The sequence below is a fragment of the Rhinolophus sinicus genome, chromosome 18 (assembly GCF_057876585.1).
Source record: "Rhinolophus sinicus isolate RSI-liver-muscle chromosome 18, RSI-T2T, whole genome shotgun sequence".
In the NCBI taxonomy this organism is placed as follows: Eukaryota; Metazoa; Chordata; class Mammalia; order Chiroptera; family Rhinolophidae; genus Rhinolophus; species Rhinolophus sinicus.
Genome location: NC_142518.1, coordinates 14,870,469 through 14,893,798, shown reverse-complemented (window position 1 = coordinate 14,893,798; position 23,330 = coordinate 14,870,469). Strand labels below are relative to the sequence as shown.

At 40.3% G+C, this 23,330-nt stretch overlaps 1 protein-coding gene across 2 annotated transcripts in view; it reads right to left on the bottom strand.

Annotated features, from left to right (window-relative positions):
* The window catches only part of PHEX (phosphate regulating endopeptidase X-linked), a 204,992-nt gene that overhangs the window by 146,690 nt on the left and 34,972 nt on the right, over positions 1 to 23,330 (bottom strand). For both annotated transcript variants that reach the window (XM_074323776.2, XM_019714582.3), the window contains exons 4-9: positions 13,728 to 13,814; positions 12,445 to 12,671; positions 7,391 to 7,459; positions 4,751 to 4,867; positions 1,949 to 2,032; positions 158 to 303 (exon numbers count right to left, since the gene is read on the bottom strand). In XM_074323776.2, coding sequence (XP_074179877.1) covers positions 158 to 303; positions 1,949 to 2,032; positions 4,751 to 4,867; positions 7,391 to 7,459; positions 12,445 to 12,671; positions 13,728 to 13,814 — 730 coding nt within the window. The remainder of the gene's footprint in view (positions 1 to 157; positions 304 to 1,948; positions 2,033 to 4,750; positions 4,868 to 7,390; positions 7,460 to 12,444; positions 12,672 to 13,727; positions 13,815 to 23,330) is intronic.

Below are 23,330 nucleotides of genomic sequence, written 5' to 3'. Positions count from 1 at the left end.
GCCACTTTGTCACAAAAGGCACCATGATTTTCCCCAAGACTCTTTTGATGTAACTTTCATTAAAAACAGTTTTCAAAGGACACGAGAGGGAAGGCCTTATAATTTAAGAGGGGGAAAAAAGCAAAAGTCACAGGAAAATACACAAGAAAGCTCTTACTTCTTCCTCTCAGAGCCTAATATCCTAAACAAATCCTTAAAGTACTGCGGGACGCGGACCACCACGTTCTCTGAGGGGCCAATGTCTTTCAGGTCGGGATACAGCCTGGCATCGATGACCTTCTTGATGTAGCCCAGCCAGTCAAACTGAGGAGAAAGAGAGAAAAACAGTGAGAGAACCTCTTGCTGGACAGCAGGCAAGGAGAAAAGCAAATATGTAGAGTCGGTTGAACATAATCCACTGCTTGCAATTTCAGACAAAATAATTAAAGCTGCAACTGCTCAAATCTAGAAAATAAATGCCTGATCACTGCCACCCAAACCTACTGCCTTAGTCATAAATGGAGCACGTGTTCTGTACCATCTGCGTATGGACAACACATACACACTCACCCAGTATTATGTACACTCACTCCCCTGGCCCCTCCAGCACTCTCCCTCCCTCCTCAACTCTCCCCTCCTTCATTCCCCCTCTCTCTCCCATACCCTCCCCTCCATTCCATGCTCTCTTTCCCTTCCCTCCTTCTCTCTTGCACTCTCCTGCCCTTGCCCCCAGCCCCCTTGCCTGCCCCCCCACTCTCCCCAGCTCCCATACTTATTCACTCCCATGTCTACACAGACAGATGCTCAAATACATCACTGGTCTTCCCTCTGGCACAGCCTTTCTTACACAGGGGAAACATCAGCAACGAAAAGTAACTGTGTCCCCTCTTCAAAGCATCACTATCTTGGTCTTTTTAACTGACTACCCCAAAGGTCATTTCCAACTTTTCATTTCCAATTTTTCTTTTCTTTTCCTTTTTTTTTTCTTTTTTTTTTTTTTTTTTTGCTCCCTTGCCTGCCTCCATTATTGAAAAGGAAAACTACTTACTCACTGGGCCAGCCTTCCCTGTAAGTAAGGATGGCTATGTGCCCCAATTCTACTCAGTAAGAAGTAAAGTGAGGGGCGGCTGGATGGCCCAGTTGGTTAGAGCGTGAGCTCTCAACAAGGTTGCCAGTTCAATTCTCGCATGGGATGGTGGGCTGCGCCCCCTGCAACTAAAGACTGAAAATGGCAACGGGGCTTGGAGATGAGCTGCACCCTCCATGACTGGATTGAAGGACAACGACTTAAAGCTGATGGGCCCTGGAGAAACACACTGTTCCCCAATATTCCCCAGTAAATTTTTTTAAAAAATAAATAGAAAGAAAGAGAGAAGAGAAGAGAAGAGAAGAGAAGAGAAGAGAAGAGAAGAGAAGAGAAGAGAAGAGAAGAGAAGAGAAGAGAAGAGAGATAAAGGAAATACATCTGGGGATATTCTAGACAGGTTTTGGGTTTTCCTGGTAAAAGAGTTAGACATGGCCACGACTGGCCCTTCCCCCTTCTTCCTGCCCTGATGGCAGATGTGATATACGGACTTACAGCCACTTTGCAACCTTGAGTCATCGAACATAAAGTTGAAAAGCCAATACACTAAAGTGGAATGGAAAGAAAGAACTTTGCTCTGACAACACTGTTAAACAGCTAAACCAACACCAATAGCCACCAATGTCTAGATTTTTGCCATGTAAGAAATGGGCTGTAAGTTTTTAAACCATCTTGGAAAGGTTTTCTGTCCCCTGTAGCATAAAGCATCTACATCCTGATGCACATCTGTGCATCAGGGACATTTTATGTGATGATGGACAAAGATGAAGATAACCAAAAAGACTGACAGTAGGTTTTACAAGGCAAAACTTTACACACTGACAAAATACAGTCACGTGGAAAATGACCAGTTAAGATCAAATGTTCTGGATTGTTGTCACCGACCTGAGGAATCATAGCACTCAGCTGGGAAATGTTCATTTTGTTGTACATGGCCTCACTGGTTCGGTTTTCATGTGGAATCATTATCTGTTGGAAAAAGACTTAGGTTATTTTTTTGAAGGAACCATTTCTTACTCCATGACTACTTTCTACATGTGCCCAAACATCTGCACAGTGTCATAGCTTTTTAAGATTTGGGTGTGGTGCCGAACTTGGGAAAGGAAAAAAAAGACATGACTTTAGGCAAGATCAAGAAACTAAAAAGAAACTTTCCTGTCCTAATCAGTGTGAAACATTGTCCTCAGTACAAAAATAACTACCCGGAATCCCTTCCACACCTATAACGTGGGTGGACAAAATCTACTACTGACCCAGTTTTGACAGCCAAACTGAGGTTGGTCAATTGAAGCAAACATCCCATCTTCACCTGTGCTGTCCAGACAATGACCTCAGTGTTTCATGAACCACAGTCCACCCTTAATCCCCAGGGTCACATTTTCACTGAAGAGCACTAGACTATCTGGACACCACTGCCACCTATGAGCATTCTGCCAATAGCTCATTCCTTCACTGCCCCTCTTCCCACTGGTTTCACTGGTAGGAGTCCAGTCATCCTCCAGACACATGTTTCCAAGCCTATGTCTCCAGGCCTGACTCTTCACTCTTTCTATTCCCAACATGCATGCTTTTGTCCATTTTGCCAACACCAAAGCAAATTGAAGCTTCTAGCCTCTGCATGTTTAATCTAAGAAGAGTAGCAATGATCATCTTCCTCATGGACCATCTTAATAACTTTCATGGACAGGAAGTAGCTCTCCATATCCACCCCTGAACCACATCATAATTTTGCCTTAAGGCCCTCCATCATCTGATTCCTTTGCACTAAACTTGCCATCTCCCACAGGACTCTCCTACTCTTGCAGCCCATCCACCACCACCACCCCTAGGGTTTGAAGTGTTCGAGACTTTGCCTCGATTCATTTCCTCTGTCAAGCCTTTTCATTAAACTCCACTTGGCTCCAATCACGAGGGCCACTCCATCAACAAGACCTCCCCTTGTGCACATCTCTCTCTAGCTGGGACTGGTTAAATGCACACTTTCATGGCTGGATTTAGTGACTTCTTTGTGCTCAGCTAGGCTGTCCTGCCTCCCCAGGGAAGCTTCAGAAGTTTCCCTAGGACTATGTGTCTAATTAATTTCAAATGTCCCCCGTGACCTGGGCTGTAACAGACGGAGGTAAGCATTACTAGCTGGCCAAAAACTCACGCACCATGGATTTCTCAAGGCAATGTCACAGAGTGCTGAGTGGCAGGCATCTGCCCCCTCTTTTCTAAGTGCTTCGGTGCCCTTCCTCACGCTCTACGGGAGACTGCATGTATCTTACAAATAGCCTCCTGGCTCTGTTAGAATCACTGCCTCAGAGAATGTCCTCTCCTCCTCCCTCTACTCAGGCTCGAAGCCCCAGGCTGGAGCCCTGTGGCCTCAAAGCTATTTTCAGCTCTCTGCCAGCTACTTCCCCCCACCCCACGGATTTGTCAATTCATTTAGCCTCTTGACAATTCCCAGTCTTGCCTCAGCCCAGCTGTTTTTAGTTCCCTTTTTGGTCTAAATCCCTGGCTCCAGGCAAGGCCTTCTCCGATGTATCAGAGCTTCGGTCCAAATTACAGCTCTGGGTCTCCTATTTGCCTCTAGACGTGGCTTAGAGGCAGTCTTTGACTCCAGGACATCTGCAGCAGTCTTTGCACAGCCTTGAAAGGTGACACGCAGGAATGAAATTTTTACACTGCAAATAGGAGTTTGGAGAGAGGTACACACGTACATCACTGCTGCCGAGAAAGACTAATTCCTCCTGGCCCTTATCCATCATCCCAACTCCACACCTCAACACCCACCACCATCTCACCAAACACAAAACCAAGCAACATTTGGACTCACATGCATTTCAGGATTTTTATCAACTTGTTATAAAAGACTACCAACCCCTATGCAAGAGTTTCTTGACAAAGGATTCTTTTCTACTACAAGGTATCCCCCATAGGCTTATCTCACTATATTTGTTCTTTCTCATCCTGGGGATGTATAAGGATTTTATACCTTAGTTCTTCTAGAGAAAAGAAAGTTATTCTATGAAGAAAGTTAACAATTTAAGATTTCTCATTCTCCCTCAAGTTTGTTCTTATATCTTTTTGTTTCCTCCATTAGCCTAAAAGAATTTAAGGTGCCTTTCACTAAACAAATGACATAATGACACAATGACATTCATTAAAGTGGGGCAAGAAAAGAATGAAAAACAGGGTTAGGTACAAAGTAGCATCAGAAAGGCAGCTAACAATGCGTACCAGCATGCCCTATACACTTTCTACACCAAACCGTGTGTCCAGTATGGGAGTACAGACTTCCCTAAGTCCCAGTCTTAGGTCAGACTAACCCTGAGTGGGGAATGGTGTCAAGAGTAGATTAGCTTAAAAATTACCTTCCATTAAAACCAATTCAATAAGGATTTATTAAATATCTATTCTTCTAGTGGAACCACTCAAGAGTTTGTCTAGGAAAACGTAGTCAGAGGGTCTTTGGCCACAGCTGAGCAGCATATGGACATTGAATGGGCGCCAACCAGGAAGGCAGAAGAAATGAAGAGCTCTCCTTTCTGTCATAGTTCTTCTTCCTGTTACTTCCCAGAGGGGACGCTATTAGTTCTACCTTGGACCCAAAGGACAATATCACAGAATGCTATTTTATATATTTTTTTCATTCCAGATATACTTTAAAATAAGGAAAAGAAGAGATTTTAGATGAAGACTTACCTCGGCTATCTTAATTTCCAATCTAAGCACCGACTTCATGTCATGTTCTGCTCGGGAAACATTAGCTCCCAAAAGCACAGCAGTATCCACCATGAACTTGTAAAGGGCATCCCGATACTGTAAGAGATAAAGAAGAAAGCGAGCATGACAACAACCTATTAGGAAGTATGTTTCAGGGACAGAGGGGAGCAGAAATAAATTTTCACTTGCATTTCACTCAAAGTATGGCACAGGCATTATGCAATACCAACCACCCACCTACCACTTTGGGAGAAAGAAGTGTGATGGCTACTTGCATACTGTTTCCATGACAGACAAAGATGTCCAGCCACCAAGAATCAAGAGAATTAGTTTTGTGGCAACCGGCAATATTATGGATATATGAAACATCTCCAGATGAGCCAAGAATAGAAAGTCAAAGGTCAGACTCTTCTTTCCAACCGAGAGGCTTTAATAAAATAATGGAAAAGAGCTGTTGCTAAAAGCAGGAGGCATGATCCATGAAGACTAGTGGGAACTGTGATTTATTCTCTTCCAGCTCAATTTACCCACCTTCATACTAAAAAAATAAGACCAGCAACGGCAGCCCTATGTCTTTTCAGTTTTGTATGGTTTTTACAAAGTTCTCCTCTCTACCTCAGGGAAAAGGAAGAGATGAGAGAAATGATGAAGTGAAACCAAGCAAATGGCAAATATAGAATTTCTTCCCTGAATGTTCATAAACCCATTGTCATGATATTCATATGCCGTTGGAGGGGGGAAACCCTATTTTGTGGGAATTGAGGAATCTCACTGGGGGTCACCTCTCCTTTCAGATATACTTGTAAGAACTCAATATACCAGGTATTAAATTATCTGATAGTTATGCTGTGGGAATAAGACTTCCTAACATACACCTTGATTTTGCAAGCTATTCTTACTATGTTTATGACCTCGGAACCTATACAGTGCTTGGCATACAGTATGCCCTTAATAAATATTCGTCAAATCAGTAAGCAAGCTTTGCCAATAGTCTTAATTAGAAAGGATGTTTTGCAGTTTTCAGTTCAATTCAAAAAATATTCATTCAATCAGTACATGTACAAGATGTCTTACTAGTCATTCTGTGCATGTGGGGGGGTGTACAGATAAAAAAATTAAATAATGCTTATGCTTGAGATTGGTTCCCAGTATGTGATCTGGTTCCCAGTATGTGTGTGAGGGAGATACACGTGTAATTTCCTTAATAAAGCTGCTAAGGGCTTGAAAACTAAAGAACTGGAGTATTCCGGCCTGGAGAAATCAGGGAGATAGCATTTGATGGCGACAGGCTCGGGAGCAGTGAGGTGTAGAGTCTGTGAAGTGTACAAGTCTGCCTTTGTTGGGGAGAAAATAACTAGACGTCACAGCACAGGTGATTTGGGATCAGGTCATAAAGAGGCCTTGAACTCCGTCCAAGGAATTTAGGTCCTAGCTTACGAGCAAAAGCATGATGGAAGCTGTGCTTTGAGAAGAGAATTTGTCAAGTGGTAAAAGGAGGCAATGGAATGAAGGGGAGGAAGTAACAAAAGGCTATCTGCTGTAGTGAAGTAGAGTTACCAAGGATGTGACTTGGGGCAGGAAGAATAGAAAGGAGGGACCAGGTGGCAGACAGCTTTTGAAGGTAGAAGCCACAGCACTTGACTGATTGGTGATAGCGGGGAGAAGATTTCAAGCCTGGTTGCTGATAGGGTGGTGATACCAACAGAAACAGAGGTGCCCCCAGATTGACAAAAGTTCATTCCATCCACTTTTAAAGAGAACTTGCCAACCTTCTTTGATAAGTGTCCTCATCCAGAAGGTTGCCTAGAATCTTGGCTAGTTTACTGCCCTCCAGAACCTTCTAGATATAGGGTTTAGTATAAGCAAAGGAGCAGGGGCTTCCATTGTGAGCCAACACTTCCCAGTCAAAGTTTCTGCATTCCCAGGCTGGACCAGAAACCAGATTGCTCCCTGATCAAGGGGACCCTGGGTCTAAGGCTCCTTGGAAGTTCAACGAAGTTTCCAAAATGAATTGAAAGTGTCGGGAATGAACCAGCTCCAATCCAATAACCAAAAACCTAGATTTCCAAGTCAACCCAAGGGGTGGAACCTGATTGATCCCACCTGGTTCTCATTAATCTTACATTAACCTGGTGCGCCTGTTAAAAAACAGATTCTTGGGCCCCACTTCAAGTCTACAAAATCAGACGCTCAGGACTGTGGCGCAAGAATCAACATTTAAAGAAGCTTCCCAGGTGGTTCTTAAGCAGTACAAGCTGAGAACCATTGGTCAACTGGGTACCCCTCCCCACATGTTACTTCTGTAATGTCTAGGAATGGCTTCTGAGGAATGGCTGCAAGCTCATTTCTTGGTTACTTCATCATTTGGGTGTGTTGTATCCCCAGCTGGAGCACAAGGGCACTGAGCACATGGACGTGTACAGCCTTGATGCCCAGACTTTCAGAAGACAGGGAGTGCCACTTATCTGCCTGAATGTAGGCCTTTACTTCCTACATTGGGAATATGGTCATCAAACAGCCACACTGCTCATTTCCAGTAAAGAGTTAGGAATTTTAGAACAACATACGAACCCAACAACAGCCTGACAAGGCCCAGAGTTGAATATGAGTAAAACTTACAGACTTGGCTTCTGTGCTATTATCAAGGTAGTCTTCCCTCACGGCGAGAGAGAGAGTTGCTTGGTCCAGCTGTTGAAACAAAAACACAAAGCATTCTGCTTGCACTGTAAATTCGTATGTACCATGTTAATAAGAGTCATGAGATCACTGTTTCCTGTCGCCAGATCTAGTATTCCTTTCCTTGCAGTACTTTACAAAATGTTAACTTGGATGGAGTTAATTAGCCTGATTTTCTACCTCCCCACCCCTAAAATACTGTGTTGCATTGATTTATTTGAAAGGAGTCACATAATAATTTTGTTTGGGGAAATCTTAGCAAATTTTAGAATCCTCTCTTGAAAGTTTAGGGTAGATGATAAAAATACAAATAATAGGCAGCAAAATAACTAGAATTATTACTATGGAAAAGTGTAGTGTAATTTATTGACTTAAAACTTTCAGTAAGGGAAAATCTTGTGTCCTGAGGTTAGACAAAGAGTTCTTAGAAATGACACCAAAATCACAATCCATAAAAGAAAAAAGAAATTGGAGTTCATCAACATTAAAAACTTTTGCTCTGTGAAAGACACTGTTAAGAGAATGAAAAGATAAGCTACAGACAGGCAGAAATATTTGAAAATCACATATATGACAAAGGGCTTTTATCCAGACTATCTAAAAAGCCCTCAAAATTCAACAATAAGAAAACGCAATTTAAAAGTGGTAAAAGATCTGAACAGATGCTTCACCAAAGAAGAGATACAGATAGAAAATAAGCACATGAAAAGACGTTCAACATCACTGGTCGTTAAATATAAATTAAATTTACAATAAAACACAATTACACATCTATTAGAATGACAAAAAAAAAAACAACCAGTAACACCAAGTGCTAGTGAGGATTCGAAAAAACTGGACCACTCATACATTGCTGGTGGAAATGCAAAATGGCAGAGCCACCTTGGAAACCAGTTTGACAGTTTCTTACAGAGTTAAACATACACTTCCATATGACCCAGCAATCCCATGCCTAGGTATTTACCCAAGAGAAACGAAAATTTATTCCCACATGAAAACCTGCATGTAACTTTATTCATAATCACCAAAAACTGGACACAACCCAAATGTTCTTCAAGTGGTGAATGGATAAACAAATTGTGATACACAACAGAATACTACCCAGCCATAAAAAGAAATGAACTACTGATACATACAACAACATGGGCAAATTTTAATCACATTCTGAAAAAGAGAAAACTACAGGGACAGAGAACAGGGTTTATGGATGGGAAAAGTGGCTGGCTACAAAAGGGCAACACAAGGTAATTTTGGGGGGTGATGGAACTATTCTGTTTCTTGACTACGGTGGTGATTACATGACTCTCTGAACTTGTCAAAACTTATAGGCACATGCAGCACAAAACTGATTTTAACTGCATGTAAATTTAAAAATATTTTTTTCAAAGTCCAAGAACTTTCTCTAAGTCTATGGTCATTCTTTCTTGAGTATCAAATAGCTGCCTAAAGACTGAAAAAAATGGATCCCAATAGCACATTGTCTAATAAATGTGATTTACATATTTTTAAAACGTTAAGTCAAATTAGCAGGATACAAAATCTAAATTAACAAATAAAAAATTAGTAGCATTTGAATAAAAACTGGATCCTACATTCCCGTATCGTTAGTTTATACAATGTTAGATTGTTTTGATCTATTTCCTCTAGTTTCTTCTTCATCTTACTATAATCTCAAATATTTTCTTTTTAATACATAAACGGTGTATAGGATCATTGCTTTCCATGTAAATCCCCTTCATGTGCAACAAATTCCACAAAGGCCAAGTTAAAAGTTAGTGATGTTACAAAATATTTCAAGTAAAAATATTGCTCATTTCAAAAGTAAAAAAAAAAAAAAGATGTTTTCATAACATCCATTTTGTCTGTGTATTACTAAAATCCTCAAATTATTGTGTTCAGTTTTCTTCTCTAATTGGCCCAAAACAACCAAGTCACAAGCCAGCCTGGCTTTATCCTACTACAATTCCCAAATCTACCACCATTTCTTCCAAAAATTAAGTAAGCCAGGATCACAAAACACCACAATATTGTGATTAAGATGCTTTGGCTTTCAATTAGATTTGGACCACTTGAACAATCTTTGTGTAGGAAAGGAAATTGTGTAGACAATATTAAGAAAGCCAAAGCTTCTCTCTGATGAGATGAAGTTAAATCCACTTAGTATAAAAGTTTCGATGATTCAAGTGAAGTTACCAGAACTTTTTTAAACCTTCAGATTGTTATGGTTTCTAGGGAACATTTTAAATACACCAAACAGATTGAATAAGGTCAACTAAACTTCATTAGAAACATACAAACTCTTAAGGCAAAAGATTTTCTCAAGAAGCCGACATTAGGACACTGTGTTATTTGAGGTTTTTTAATCCTTGTGTCTGAATATTCCAAGTAGAAAATACATGTTTAGGAAATCTGATACATTAAACTGAAATACGATTTTTTTCCTCCAACTGCAATAAATCTCAGGTTAGGAAACAAAGTAATAATACAAAAAGAAACATCTGACTAATTATGATGTAGGAAAAGGAAAGACAAAGAAATCAGAGAAACTTCGTTTCCGAGAGTCTCTCCTTGTCATCCTTAGGGATTTGGTAAGGGTCACACAGATGCAGGCCACTGAGTAAGAATGACTTTAAGTCACTGTTTCAGTAACACATACCAAGACAAGCCTGGCCTTCCAAACACTCTTTCAGGATCACATATATTCAAGTCTTTTACTGTCCCTGAAACCTTCATTCTCGTTATCTCCTTACATAAAATAAACCCAAACACATGTAACAAGATATGTTTGGAGGCATGAACTTCTGTTGTTTCCTGTATTTTTGTTATTTCCTTTCTCCCATTGAAGCCTCTGGCAAATCCTGTGCCATCTCACCACACAGAAAGGGAAGTCTCAGTACATTGACGGAGAAGAGTTTGGGGTAAGAGAGACTTCTCCCAGAGCAAAAAGTGGATCTCCTGGGCAGCCAAAGAAGTCAAAGTTTCTCCTGAGCAGTGACCAGTCAATGTCCCTAGAAAAGGGCAGAATCGGAGAGGAAGTGAGAGGCCCAGACCCCAGCAGTAGAGAAGCACACTTGAAGGAGCCACATGGGCTGGGGTAGCAGATTTCTTTTTAGAAACAGATAACTGAAGATTGGAGAGTCTCCCAGTACCCTAGGAGAAGGCTGAGAAATGGTGCAATCAGGAGGTAAGGAAGTGCCTAGACTGGTTCCATTTCCCACTAAAAGGTGAGGTGGGAGCTCAGTCAGTGATAAGATTGACTAAAGAAAATGCCGATTTCTCACCTCTGAATTTGAGATCTGAGAGGTATGCTGAGTATAAAAGTTGAAGAGAAACATTTTCCAAATGGTTCTGGCCAGTTTCCTGGCCATGCTTTTAGAGAACGGCACCCTTGTCATCTGCTACTGTGTACTAACCAGTAGGTATCCTGTAAACTCACGAAACTCATCTCACTTAAACCTCACAGCAACAGTGAAAAGTAAATTCTAATTCACCCTTTATTACACATAGGGGAAATGAGACTCAGAGAGGCGAAGCAATTTGCACAAGGATATTCAATGAGTAAATCACACAGTCAAACACGAACCTCAATTTCTTTAACACCAAAGCCTACTATTTCTCCCATTACACCAGTGGTTTTCAACCTATGTCCCACAAAAAAAAAAAAAAAAGGAATGATAGTCTTAAAACCTGGTTGATTTGTTTTTTAAAGAGAGTAATCTATTAACATAAAACAGATGTCAATTGGACCATTACCATCATTGTGTCTTGCATAGCATGTCTTATTCTGATAGCATTAGAATATGTCTCAGTGCCATGTTGTTCTGTCACCCAACTCAGAAATACAGCCGTCTCTGGAACTAAGAATTTCCTCTTGAGTAGATGGGAATTCTTTCAGTGACTGAAGGTTTTTTATTGAGACTTCCATTGTCTAAACTAGAGATGGGTAAACTACAGCCTGCAGGCCAGCCCGCCACATAGCCACACCCACTCATGTACATACTGTCTACAACTGCTTTCCCAGGTCCAACGACAGAGTTAAGCAGTTGAGACAGAGACCATATGGCTCACACAGCCTAAAATAATCACTGTCTGGTCCTTTACAGAAAAAATTTGCCAACCCCTTGGTATAAATCAAAAAGCTGTGGATTCTAAAAAGCTGATTTATTTTAGGAAAGGGTAACACACTCTAAGTTTTACACTTCCATGATTTGAATTTCAATATATCATTAATATTTTCTGATTCAAAAGAATTGAGAGGGGGAATCAGTGGTTCAATAAAATTTTCATTATTAGTCAGTTACTGTGGAAGAAAAAAAAAAAATAGTAGGCTCAAAATAAAACAATTTGAGAAATGTTATTTGAATTCTTGCCGAGCTTTCATTGATGAATCTGTCATCATTGGTAGTTTTCTAACAGTGTCATGATTTTACCAATGTAATAATCTATGTCAAGGTATGTCTACGAGGCCCATTCCTTTGTAGAAGGGATCCTTACTCTTCCAACAGAAAATGCAACCAAGTGCTTAGAATAAGTTTCACTTTATCTTTTGTAAGGAAGGAGGAGAGATTCAGACTGAACTTGACAGTGAAATTTTAGGTGTGTATACAAGATGTTAGTGAAGGGGGAACAAGGAATCATGGCATGTGTTCTCTCCTTTGTCAGGGGAATGAGGAGGTGAGGGGAAGAGCAGAGTTCAGAAAGTCTTTGCAGCTCTCTCCCCACTGGAATTTGAGGGCCCCATACATGCTCGGAGTAAATATTTGAGGGCCAGATCACTTGAAACTCATTCACTGGCTTCCCGAAAGGCTGACAAAGCTGGTTTGTTCATGATTTACATTCTGCAAATCTGGGAGGGGGCGTAATATTCTAGATCCTAATGTTTAACAGAATTTTTACCTTATCGTTTCATTAAGGTGGTATGAGTCTCTTTCCCTGGAAAGGCACCCCAAAAGGCTAACCTTGGACTGAAACATGATGAACGAGTCCCCCTTATATACCTTTAAGATGTGTTCACTGGATGCCTTGTCATCAGGGGACACATACAAACGGATGAACACAGAATTGCTGTATTGACCACGAAATGTTGCAAGTGTCTGCAGAAGGCTGAACTTTCTCTCTGACCAAACCCCTTCAGGACCAATATTAGATTCGAGCACAGGCCAGCGGAAAGGTGAATGCCGCAGAATGTGTAGCAACGGCTTGGCATCTGCTTTTTCAATCGCTTCTGAAAAGGAACAAATATGAATAGTGAGTTAGAATTGCAAACTAGATCACCAAACTAGAATTTGAGAGTATCTTCTCAAGAGAAAATTCCCATAAGGCCCCAACTTAACATTTCAGCTGTTGGGGAGAGGTGTAGCCAACTAAGCATAACCAGAGACAGAGCTACCTATGATTCACACTGCAATGTGACTGTCTAAACCTGGTGCTCTTGCCAGAAGAGCTGACTAGGGAACCTGCTGGATATTCCCTACAAAAAAGATGGGCTCACTACATCGACCCCAGCCAATGAGCTACATTAGGCTGATAATACTCCGTGAGGCTAAGAAACAACCCTAGCTAAAGGAAACTGCTCAATAAAGCAATCACTCCCCAATAAAAGTGAATTAATGCTTTAGACTCTTTCATCATCTTTTATTGCCCTCTTCTATTATAGCTCACCAAATAATACTCCAAATCCGAAACAAGTTAACACACTTCCCAGAGGCACTGGCTTCTTCCTGCAATGGCCTTGAGAAAGCAGACCAGGTAAAATGACAAGTGTCTCTTTTTATTCCAATCAGACCCAAGATGCTGAGACAGGCCTACGACACCCATCAAAGATGACTGTTAGGCTAATGGAGAAGCAGGAGCCTGGCCTGCCTGGGAATCTGGATTTTTCTAGGCCCCAAAAGATCCTTAGGGGACATAGCAACACTCCCACGCAACGTCCCAGGTTCCTTCTCAGACCAGATCTGGCCTCTGGATTCTGGTTTCTGAACCACATACAGTGGGGTTTGTTCTTCTGACCCTACCCAAGTTTCTCATGGAGTAACTGGTACCCAAAGAATCCAAGCCATAGAAATAAAATTATTTTCACTATCAAGGCAGCAAGAGAACATTAAGACAGAGCTAGTAAGAGTCCATTCTTTAAGAGTTGTTCCTTTCCTTAAACAACACATTTAAACATTAACAGAATTCTTAGTAGTTCTAAGTTTTCCTTAAACAATATCTTTAAACATTAAAAGAACTCTGAAGAATAAGGGTGGTGAATACTTTATTTATTTTCTTTATTACTCACTCTCATTCATGCAAGATGAATAAAGGATTTTGGCTTTCTGTACAGCTTCGATGTCCCGCCTTCTACTGATTGATTTCTCCAAAAGTGCTAGGAAGGTTAAGAAAGAATTCATTAGTACCCACCCACATGTGGTACTGAGTTGGAGGTCATTTGATAATCACAGTCCCAGTCTCCAGAAAATTAAACGTAAAAACAGACAACCTGGAAAAGACACATCTATAAAAGATACGCAAATGGCAGAACCAATTCCAAGTTGCTTGAGGTTCAAATAAAAACAATTTAACATTCTTTTCTCCACAGTTCTCCTAACTCAAAGAAACCAAAAGTTCAATTTTCAACTGAGACTGGACCTTCTGCAGGGGTTAATGTTTTCTGCCACCTACACACAAAGAAACAGAATTCATTTATTCAAAAACCAAAAATAACTGAATTCTGTTCCTTGTTTCTGTGCCGAGTAATAGTCTCAATGGAGGCAATTTCATCAGGGTTGGGTTTCTTAAGATTTCTTCACAGCCCAGCCTCTCAGGGAGGTCACCTGGAAGGAATTTCCCATTAGAAGTTTTATTCAATGTTGTATAAACATGCTGTGGACATAGAAGAAGTTGTTTAGACAGGAAATGGAGAGGCGAGATTGGAAAGCCTACCGAAATTGCCTGAAAAGTTGCCCATTTCCACATTCAGAGTCCAGGCCATTTAAATGAGGCCATGTGTATAAAATGGTTGCCAGAGTAGACATAAGCCCGCCTAGAAAATGACTTTCTATTTATAAAATCACTGATGCTACTGTTTGAAGTTTGAAAATGACAGTTGTCACTATTTTGTTAAGTAAGGAAAGAGGAAAGCCAAGGTTCAATGAAAAACCACCCTCCCTAAAAAAGACCACCTTGGATGTACTTGAGAGCATCAATTTACCTACACGAAGCCAAGACGAAGAATCCTTATGCAGCCCTGTGGCAATTCCTACACCGAGCCATGTCAAACTGCAGTTGTCCCTGCATTTTAGGGTATTTCTGAAACAACCTAGCGGCATCCAAATGACAGTACAACAGATGCTCCTACAGTACTCTGAATAGCTTCAAGACACAATGTACAGTGCTAATGAAATTAATAAATAATTACACATTCCCTGAAGTGGAACGTACTTCTAAACTAGAAGTTCTACATTTCAAAGAAAAACACAATCCAGAGCTCCTGTACAGTTTTTTTTATAAGCACTTGTATGTCATGTAACTAGATAGATTCAAATAAAATAAAGTTGAATTGGATGTGGGCATTTTCAATGATTTCAACCTGTATAATGCTTCTTTCTTGTGTATTACACAGCAGTAAAAGAGGGATAACTAGAGCCTAGGACAAAGAAAGATTTTTTTTTAGTAAACAGAAAGCTCTAAAACCATACGCCCATATATTTCTATTCAAATCAGATCGTGTGCCGTTCCGCCATATTGCTCCCACAGTCATTGGATTGTTGGGGAGACACGTGGAAGGAAATATCCAAATTTCATTTAGGGATGTGATGTTATTCCAATGCTATAAACACTACACAGACTGCAAACATGAAGACCCTGAGGACCCAAAACAAGCCACGGGAGCAAAGGAACTCAAAGTATTAAATATGTACCTGAGTATACGCCAAGGCAGCCTGTATCACAAGAAGGAAAAAAGAGGACATGTATACGCTAAGTAGGGCAGTCCCAAAATGCTAACCATGTATCAATAATTTGTATATATCAAAATTCTGATTTCTGCATCCGAGTTTGGCTTTTAAAACAAATTCAGCTCTCATGGGTTCCCTGTCATACCTTTTCCCCCTTCTCCTCGCCTTCCCTTTATACCCAAGCAGGCAGGAGAGCATGACATGCAGGCAGTGATGTGGCAATCAGCTGGTAGCGTCCATTTTATGTATCTCTGTATTTGAATGAGTGTTAAGAGCAATAAAATCTAGTCTAGAGGGTCATTAATGAGTAGAAAACAAAGGCTGCCTATCAAAGGCAATTACTCAGGTTATTAAAATGTCCCTAAAGCACAGAGAAGGGCCCATGGGTAGCCCACACAAGGGCATTCCCATCTAAATCTGTGTTGCTCCTTGGAAGATTTCTCAATCTTCGACACACATCCAGGTATTCCTAACAGAAATAGGAAAACTCCAGTTCATAAAAACCTACAGTGCAATAAACCTCAGACTTTAAATTTGATTTCAAAGTGCTCCTGATCATCAAATTTAAACATTACATATATTGTGTAAGTATTTTTTCTTCTATTTATGCTCAAATACATTTTTTTTTCTTTTTTTTTTTTTTTTAGAAAAGGCAACATAATAGCCCTGTCATGGGTGGTGAGCTTTCAAATCACACCGACATGGGTTCCAGTTGCAGCTTGTTGATACTTTCGAGCTGGAACTTGAGCAGCAAGTTATTTAATCTCTCTAAGCCTCAGTTTCTTCACCTGTAAATGTGGATAATAATAATGCCTAACCCCCAGAGTTGTGGTGAGGATCAAACATTTTAATGTACAGAAAGTTCCTATCTCGACGCCAGGACACATGATAAGTGAGCAATCAACGGTAGCTTAAACAGGATTACAGACTGAGTCAGCCATACCCCCAAAACTGTAAAGTGATCAAGATTGTTTCTAGTGCTTCTTCCATAAATGCATTTTTCCTCCTCCCTTCTCAGAATATTGGTAGCCAAAGCCTTATGCTAACATGAGACACTGCCACTCCGTGCGTAGGGCTATTTCACAAACTGGACGTGCCCTAGCCGCTTTGCAAAGCCCCATGCTCTCAACACTTTGTCTGCTTCCATAGTTGAGGCATGTTCCATGATGAGGGACATTCTGCAGTTAGTGTTCATATCTGAGAATATTTTGCTCACACTCCTCATCCTGGAAAACAAGGTATTTTCTTTCTTTAAGTAAACTTTTTCAATGCAATTATAACATACATACAGAAAAGTATTATACACCGGTCTTAATTTGAAGGATTTTCACAAAGTAAACACACCCATGTAACCAACATTAATTATGACCAGAATCTTAGAAGCACCTTTTGCTCCATTCCAATCACTACCGCCAATCAAAACAACCAACATCCTCTTTTGTGAAGTGCTTACTCAAGTCTGTTTCCCATATTTCTATTGGGAAATTTAATTTTATCAATTTGCAGAAGTTTTTTATATTTATATTCCACACAAAAGCCCTTTGTTGAATTATTTATATTGCAAAATCTTCTCCTATTCCATAGACTTCATTTTTTAATGGTATCATGCAATGAATCAAATTTTTTTATTTTAATGTAGCCCAATTTGCCCACTGTTTTCTGTCTACGGTTAGCACATTTTGTGTCCTATTTAAAAAATCTTTGCCTGCCCTGAGGTAGTGAAGATATTCTTCCACATTTTCCCCTAGAATCCTTACTGTTTCACATTTAGATCTATAATCCATGTAGAATTTGGTTTTGCCCACAGTATGGACACAAGCCTGGCCTCACAGGGGACAAATCATGGGAGAATTTTAAGATGGTATTTTTGGTCACTGGGCTTCAAATATTACCAAAAAATAGTTTTGATGCACACAGTTGGCATTAATTTAACAATGGCTATTCTCCATTGGATTGAGTACTCTTTGGGGCAGGGGCTGGGTCAAGTGCATCTGTGAATACCCAGAGCCTAGTCTTGGTGTGGTTGATGTTCTTGACAAGGAAAGTCTGAGAGAGGTTTTCATCCAACTTAATAGGAACTGTGAGAAGTGGGACTGACTTCTTTTATTATTTCTTTTTATAATCGGCAATGACCTGATTATACTAACATCCTAATCTCCTTTTCTCACATTCCAGTCCCTATATCATACAATGAAATTCAAAACTTCATTTGTTTTCATGAACACCAGTTTTGAAGATATCTAACTTTCATTTTACCAATGGTCAATGGTCTCAGCTTAATCATCCACTTCTACTTTGCTAGGCTGGCGGAGGTGGGGGGGTTCTTAGCATTCCACTTCCTTAAGCTCAAAAGCCAGATAGGACTATCAATTCTACTCACTCAATTCATTCCTCCTGCTCAGAGAGGGCCTTGATGAAGAACTCTGGAATAGGAAGAGGGAATTCCCAAGGAAGAACGAGACTCCTGAGGACTCAGCATTCCCCTCGTAAGTCAAGAGCTTACAACCAGCACGTACAGGTCAGAGCAGTCATTTGAAGTTTCTGCAATATTTAGGACCTTCCCAACTAATACTATTTTCAAAACCTCCACATGTACAGTCTTAGGCCTGTGAGCAAACACCCACCAAGAACCTCAATGCTGAGCTGACGCCATTTGAATGAGATGGTCCGAGAGCACAGGAATCCTTTCAAAACACTCGTTTGTGTTTTCTCCTGACCAGCACTCCTTCTGTGTGCCTGTTCTAAACGGGATCCTCTGGTTACTTGCTAAGACACAATGAATGCTGCAGCTGTTTGCCCGATTTGCTTAACAGAAATGGCAACTGCAATCTAAAATCTTCATGTCAAATGTCACCAAGGTGAATTCTTAATTTCATGTACATCATGCCAACATGTCTCCCTTAGAAATCAGGGAGAGTGTTCTCTTAATTCTAGTGAGAGAAAGAACACAAAAAATAACAACTCTGGAAAACCAAATCTACATTTTAAGGAAAGGTGTGCCCTCCCACACCTACATAACGAACAGAATGTTCTCTCTCTCTCTCTCTCTCTCTCTCTCTCTCTCTCTCTCTCTCTCTCCCTCCCTCCCTCCTGCCCCCTCCATATATATATATATATATTTATTTATTTATTTATTTATTTTTATTATTATTATTTTTTTTTAACCTATCATATCATAGCCTGCTTTCTCCTTTGATGGTACTTAAAAGCCACCTTCGGACGGTCCATGGTTGAATGTCGCCTCTAATCTTACTATTTTTAGTCCTTGATTTTCCAGGCTACAGACTTCAATTTGGTTTACATGCTCTTCTGTTTATTTACCGTACTGAGAAATTTCATTTTTCTAACTCACACTGCATGGGTATTAAACTCATATGCAGTTAAACCTGGAGACTCTAAATCAGCTTGCAAAGCCCGTTGTCATTCTCATTAAAAAATAAAATTCAAGTTAACTAAGTCATGGTCTGTGGATCCCATAACCCTTATATTTTCACATGAATTGTGTGACACTCAGCTCTGCAGTTCCTCGGCCCCATAGCCGGTCAAGCATGGGATTAACTGAGCCTGTTTGACATACTGAAAATAAGAGCTGATATTTCTCATTGTTCTGGAAAACTCCCACCTAAGTATAGGGAAAGAAACTGTCAGAATTCTTTTCTGCTCATTTTTTATGATCATTGTATAAATGATAATTGTTGGGTGGCATCAGTTTAAGAAAAGGGGGCAGAGATTATTTTAGGGGAATCAAAAACCTCTAACTCATCAATCTAAATCATGGGTTACCAAATAACATAAAAATACCTCTCTTTTAACACAAAAGACCTCTTCGTTCATAATGAAATCAATTTCATAAAACTGCCGGACACTACAAAAGTCTAATAGAACGTAATTCTTTTATTATGTTCACTTATAAGAGAATTTATAAGGATTACACTTATCAGGGTTACGCTGCAAAATAATATAAATTAAATTTTAATATTACTCTTTGATAGCATAGTATTACAATGAATCTGCCAATATGATATTTTAACTAATAAAAATAGCTTTCATGGGGCAGCTTGTTAGCTCAGTTGGTTAGAGCGTGGTGCTAGTAACACCAAGGTTGCCAGTTCGATCCCCACATGGGTCACTGTGAGCTGTGCCCTTCTTTATAAATAAATAAATAAATAAATAAATAAATAAATAAATAAATAAATAAAGTAGCTTTCATATTTAGATAATTTGTATCTTAGCAGATAATTCAATGTAAGGCCTGTGCTGAACTTAAAATCATTAAAATCCACCTTCAGGTTTTTTTCCTATAGTAAAAACCCTAATTACATTTTTTTCCTGCCACCTATTTCTACCATCTTAACATTACAAGGAAAAGGCCATGTATGGTTATATACCCCTTGCAGTGGTCCTTCCTCAGCAATCCTGAGACATCCAAGGACCCAGTGGTGACAGCATTCATTTATTAAGTACCTGCTCTGAGCCAGGTGTATTGTACATGACCTCAATTAATCCCCCACCAACCCTAAGAGGTATGTATCATTAACCCCATTCTACAGGTGAGAAACTCTTAAGAACTTATCCAAAGAAACTCAGCTAGTAAGGATTAGAGCTCAGATTTGGACCCAGGTCCCTGACTCCTGTTCATTCTACCGGCAGGTACCCAGTCAATTTCCACAAGTTGCTTTCCTAGGTGAGAACTCGGCCCCCAAGTGGCTAAACCAGAGGCAGCAACACCCTCATGGACTTTCTTGACATCTCTCAATCATAACTGGAATAAAGGCCTTCCCTGGCTACATCAAGGCTTGTGTTTTTGTATTTTTTGGTGTGTGTTTTTGCATTTTTTGTTTTTTTTGCAGTGGTGTAGTAACTCTGTGCCGAGCCATCTACCTCCGTTGCCCTGTCACCCTATTTGTGACCAGAGACACACACTCCTGAGGCACCTAGCTAGAGGTGGGAGGCCTGGTGAGGTTAGAACAAAGTTAGCTGGTCCCTTAGGCTAGACTTCACATTACGCCCTAGTCTAAACTTGACCATGCAGCATCAGTATTATCAGAAGGGCTTGTTAAAACACAGTGTTAGGTCTTTCTGCCAGTGTCTGAGTCAGTAGATCTGGGTGGGGCCCAGGAATTTGCATTTCTAACAAATTCCCAGGTAATGCCACTGCTGCAGGTCGAGGGAAGACACTTTGAAAACCACTACTTTAAACCAACAGCACTCACCAGCCCTCCTTTTATCCCCCAACTTTATTGAGGTATAGTTGACAATTGTCACCAGTCTTTCTTCATGCCTATGATCACCAGTCCAGATTTCCTCCTCCCCCATTCTTCTCCCCACCCCAGGTTAAATAAGGAGCTTCTGTCCTTTCTTTGCTAATTTCCTCACTCTGCAGCTCCATTTAGTTGAATGTCAACATTCTTCAAGGAGATCACTACTTTGTTTTATTTTGGAAACACTTTCCTTGCATTGGCCTATTTAGGTCTAAGTTAGTTCTTCACTTCTATAAAACCAAACTTTAAAAAGTTCCTTTCTTTTTTAGTAAATGTATTGGTGTAACATTGGTTAATAACATGATATAAGTTTCAGGTGTATAATTCTTTTTTTTTAATTAAAGTCTGTTGGGGTGACAATTATTATTAAAGCTACATAGGTTTCAGGTGTACAATTCTGCGATACATGATCTATATGTCACATTGTGTGTTCACCACACAGAGTCTAGTCTTCTGTCACCATATATTTGATCCCCTCTACCCTCTTCATCCCATTCCCCTCTGATAACCACCATACTGTTTCTGTGTCTATGGGTTTGTTTGGTTAGTTGGTTTGGTTCATTTTTTGCTTTCAAAAACAATGAAATATTGCCATTTGCGACAACATGGATGGATCATGAGAGTCTCATATTATGTGAAATAAGTCAGACAGAAAAGAGTAAGAACCTATGATTTCACGCATATGTGGGATATATAAAAGTTCCTTTCTTAAAGATAAAATGTAGTAAGCATTTGAGATGAGGGTCGATTCACTGGTCCAAGAGAAAAAAATATCAGCTCTATGCCAGGAACAGTCCCAAAGTGAAAAAAACAACAACACGGGGAAGCTATTTTCAACTCCAGCTGATACCACACCCTATGGGAAGGAAGAGTGGGATAAATACTGCATCCCTGAAATCCTAAAAAATCTGAGCTCCAGACTTCACAATTCCTCCCTCATCTATGACAGCGGCATCAAAACACTATAAACATAGGTTTAAAAAGCCACTTCCCAACTAACCCCTGTTTTCACTCCCACCTTCCATGAGGAGGTAAGAGCAGCAGAGGTTCTATTCTTGGCTGTTCAAACCAGTGTGGTCGAGGGAGGCTGTCTCTCTAAAATTGGGTTTCTGACACTGAGGGATTAGGGGCTGGGCTCTCTTTCCTTGTCTATCCAAAATCCTCTCCTCCAAAAGAGCCATAGCACCTTTGACACAAGTGGAGAATCCAAAGGGCCAAAAGGGCCAGTGAGCCAAGAGCTAACTTCCGCAACCAGTGGCTGCTGCTGCAGCTGCCCTAGCAGCTTCTGCCGGTGACTAGGGGTGCTTGCCAAAGCACCTTCTAAGTTCAAAGAAACCAGGGGCTGCAGAGAAAAGACAAAGTCCTTTCATGCTGAACTGAGGAGAAAAGAGAAAAAAGGATACCCGATAATGCTTGGGCCTTTCTGTAACAAGAAAGACAAACTCTACCTTCATCTGGATCCCAAGCTAGATAACAGAAGAGCATGACGGGGCCTTCAGAACTGGTCTCCACACATGAACTCCCTCCTCCAAGCCATTCTCCACATGTAGCCAGTGTTCTCTGGCAAAACGCAGCACTCATCAAGTCCCTTGATATGACATTTACAAATGGCTTCCTACTGCCCAAGGGCAGAGGCTAAAATCTTTGTATGACCTATAAGGCCTGCGTGCTCTGGCCCTTCCTTTCTCTTCAGTTTTGTCTTTTGTTCCTTTTCCCTTCCAACTCTGTGCTCCAATCACACTGGGCTTCTTGGGTTTCCTCAAAGGCACCAGTTGGACAGAGCCTCTGTTCATGTAGCTCCTTCCGCCTGGGTTAAAATGGGAGACATCTGAAATGTTAGACCCATAATCTGTGGGCAGAAAATTATATGACTGGATTGGTTTGGGCAAGTCACATAATTTCTTTGACCTTCGCTTCCTCGGATGTAGGGCAAAGACAGAAATAAACAATAATGGCCGACATCACAGAATTAGAGTGAGGATCCACACAGAAAACAAATGACTCACTAAAGGAATAAAATTAGCAACAAAAACATTTGGGCCTTAGGGAAGTGAATTTATGAATTCAGAATAGACAGCAGGTAGTAGAAGCAGTTCGATTTGGAACTTAATATAAATGACTACTATAGGAAGTCTCCAGTTAGTGACATTTGTGGAGTACACTAACTACATTGTGCGTGTGTGTTTCTCTCTCTCATAAATATAAGCTCCCATATTTACTTAACTATTGATAGAAACAAAATTCCCTTCTCATTTTATAAATTAAAAGGCCCATGCATGTTTTAAAAAGTATCTCTCACTGTGCAAATATCAACACCAATGAGGCTTTGCAAACAAACATATCTTATGCATGACAAGCTGTTATCCAAGCAGCATATAATTAATTTTCCTGTTATGGGTAGTGCCTTTATACATGGAATGTTCTCTTGACACTTTAAAGCAAATAGTCCTTCATTACTAATTCATTAAGCATTCACATAGATGCTATTAATCACAATGAACTAATGTGTGCTGTTATTAATGGGTAGGTTATTAATCTGCAATTACATGCAGATTCCCTAATAAATTCAAGTTGCCCAAGTTTTTTGAGGAGGAAGGCAAGGGAAAATGAAATGAACAAATTGCTCAGAAAAGAAATTACGGGGAGGAAATATCTCTTTTTGTACCATAAGACAGGACATAGAAA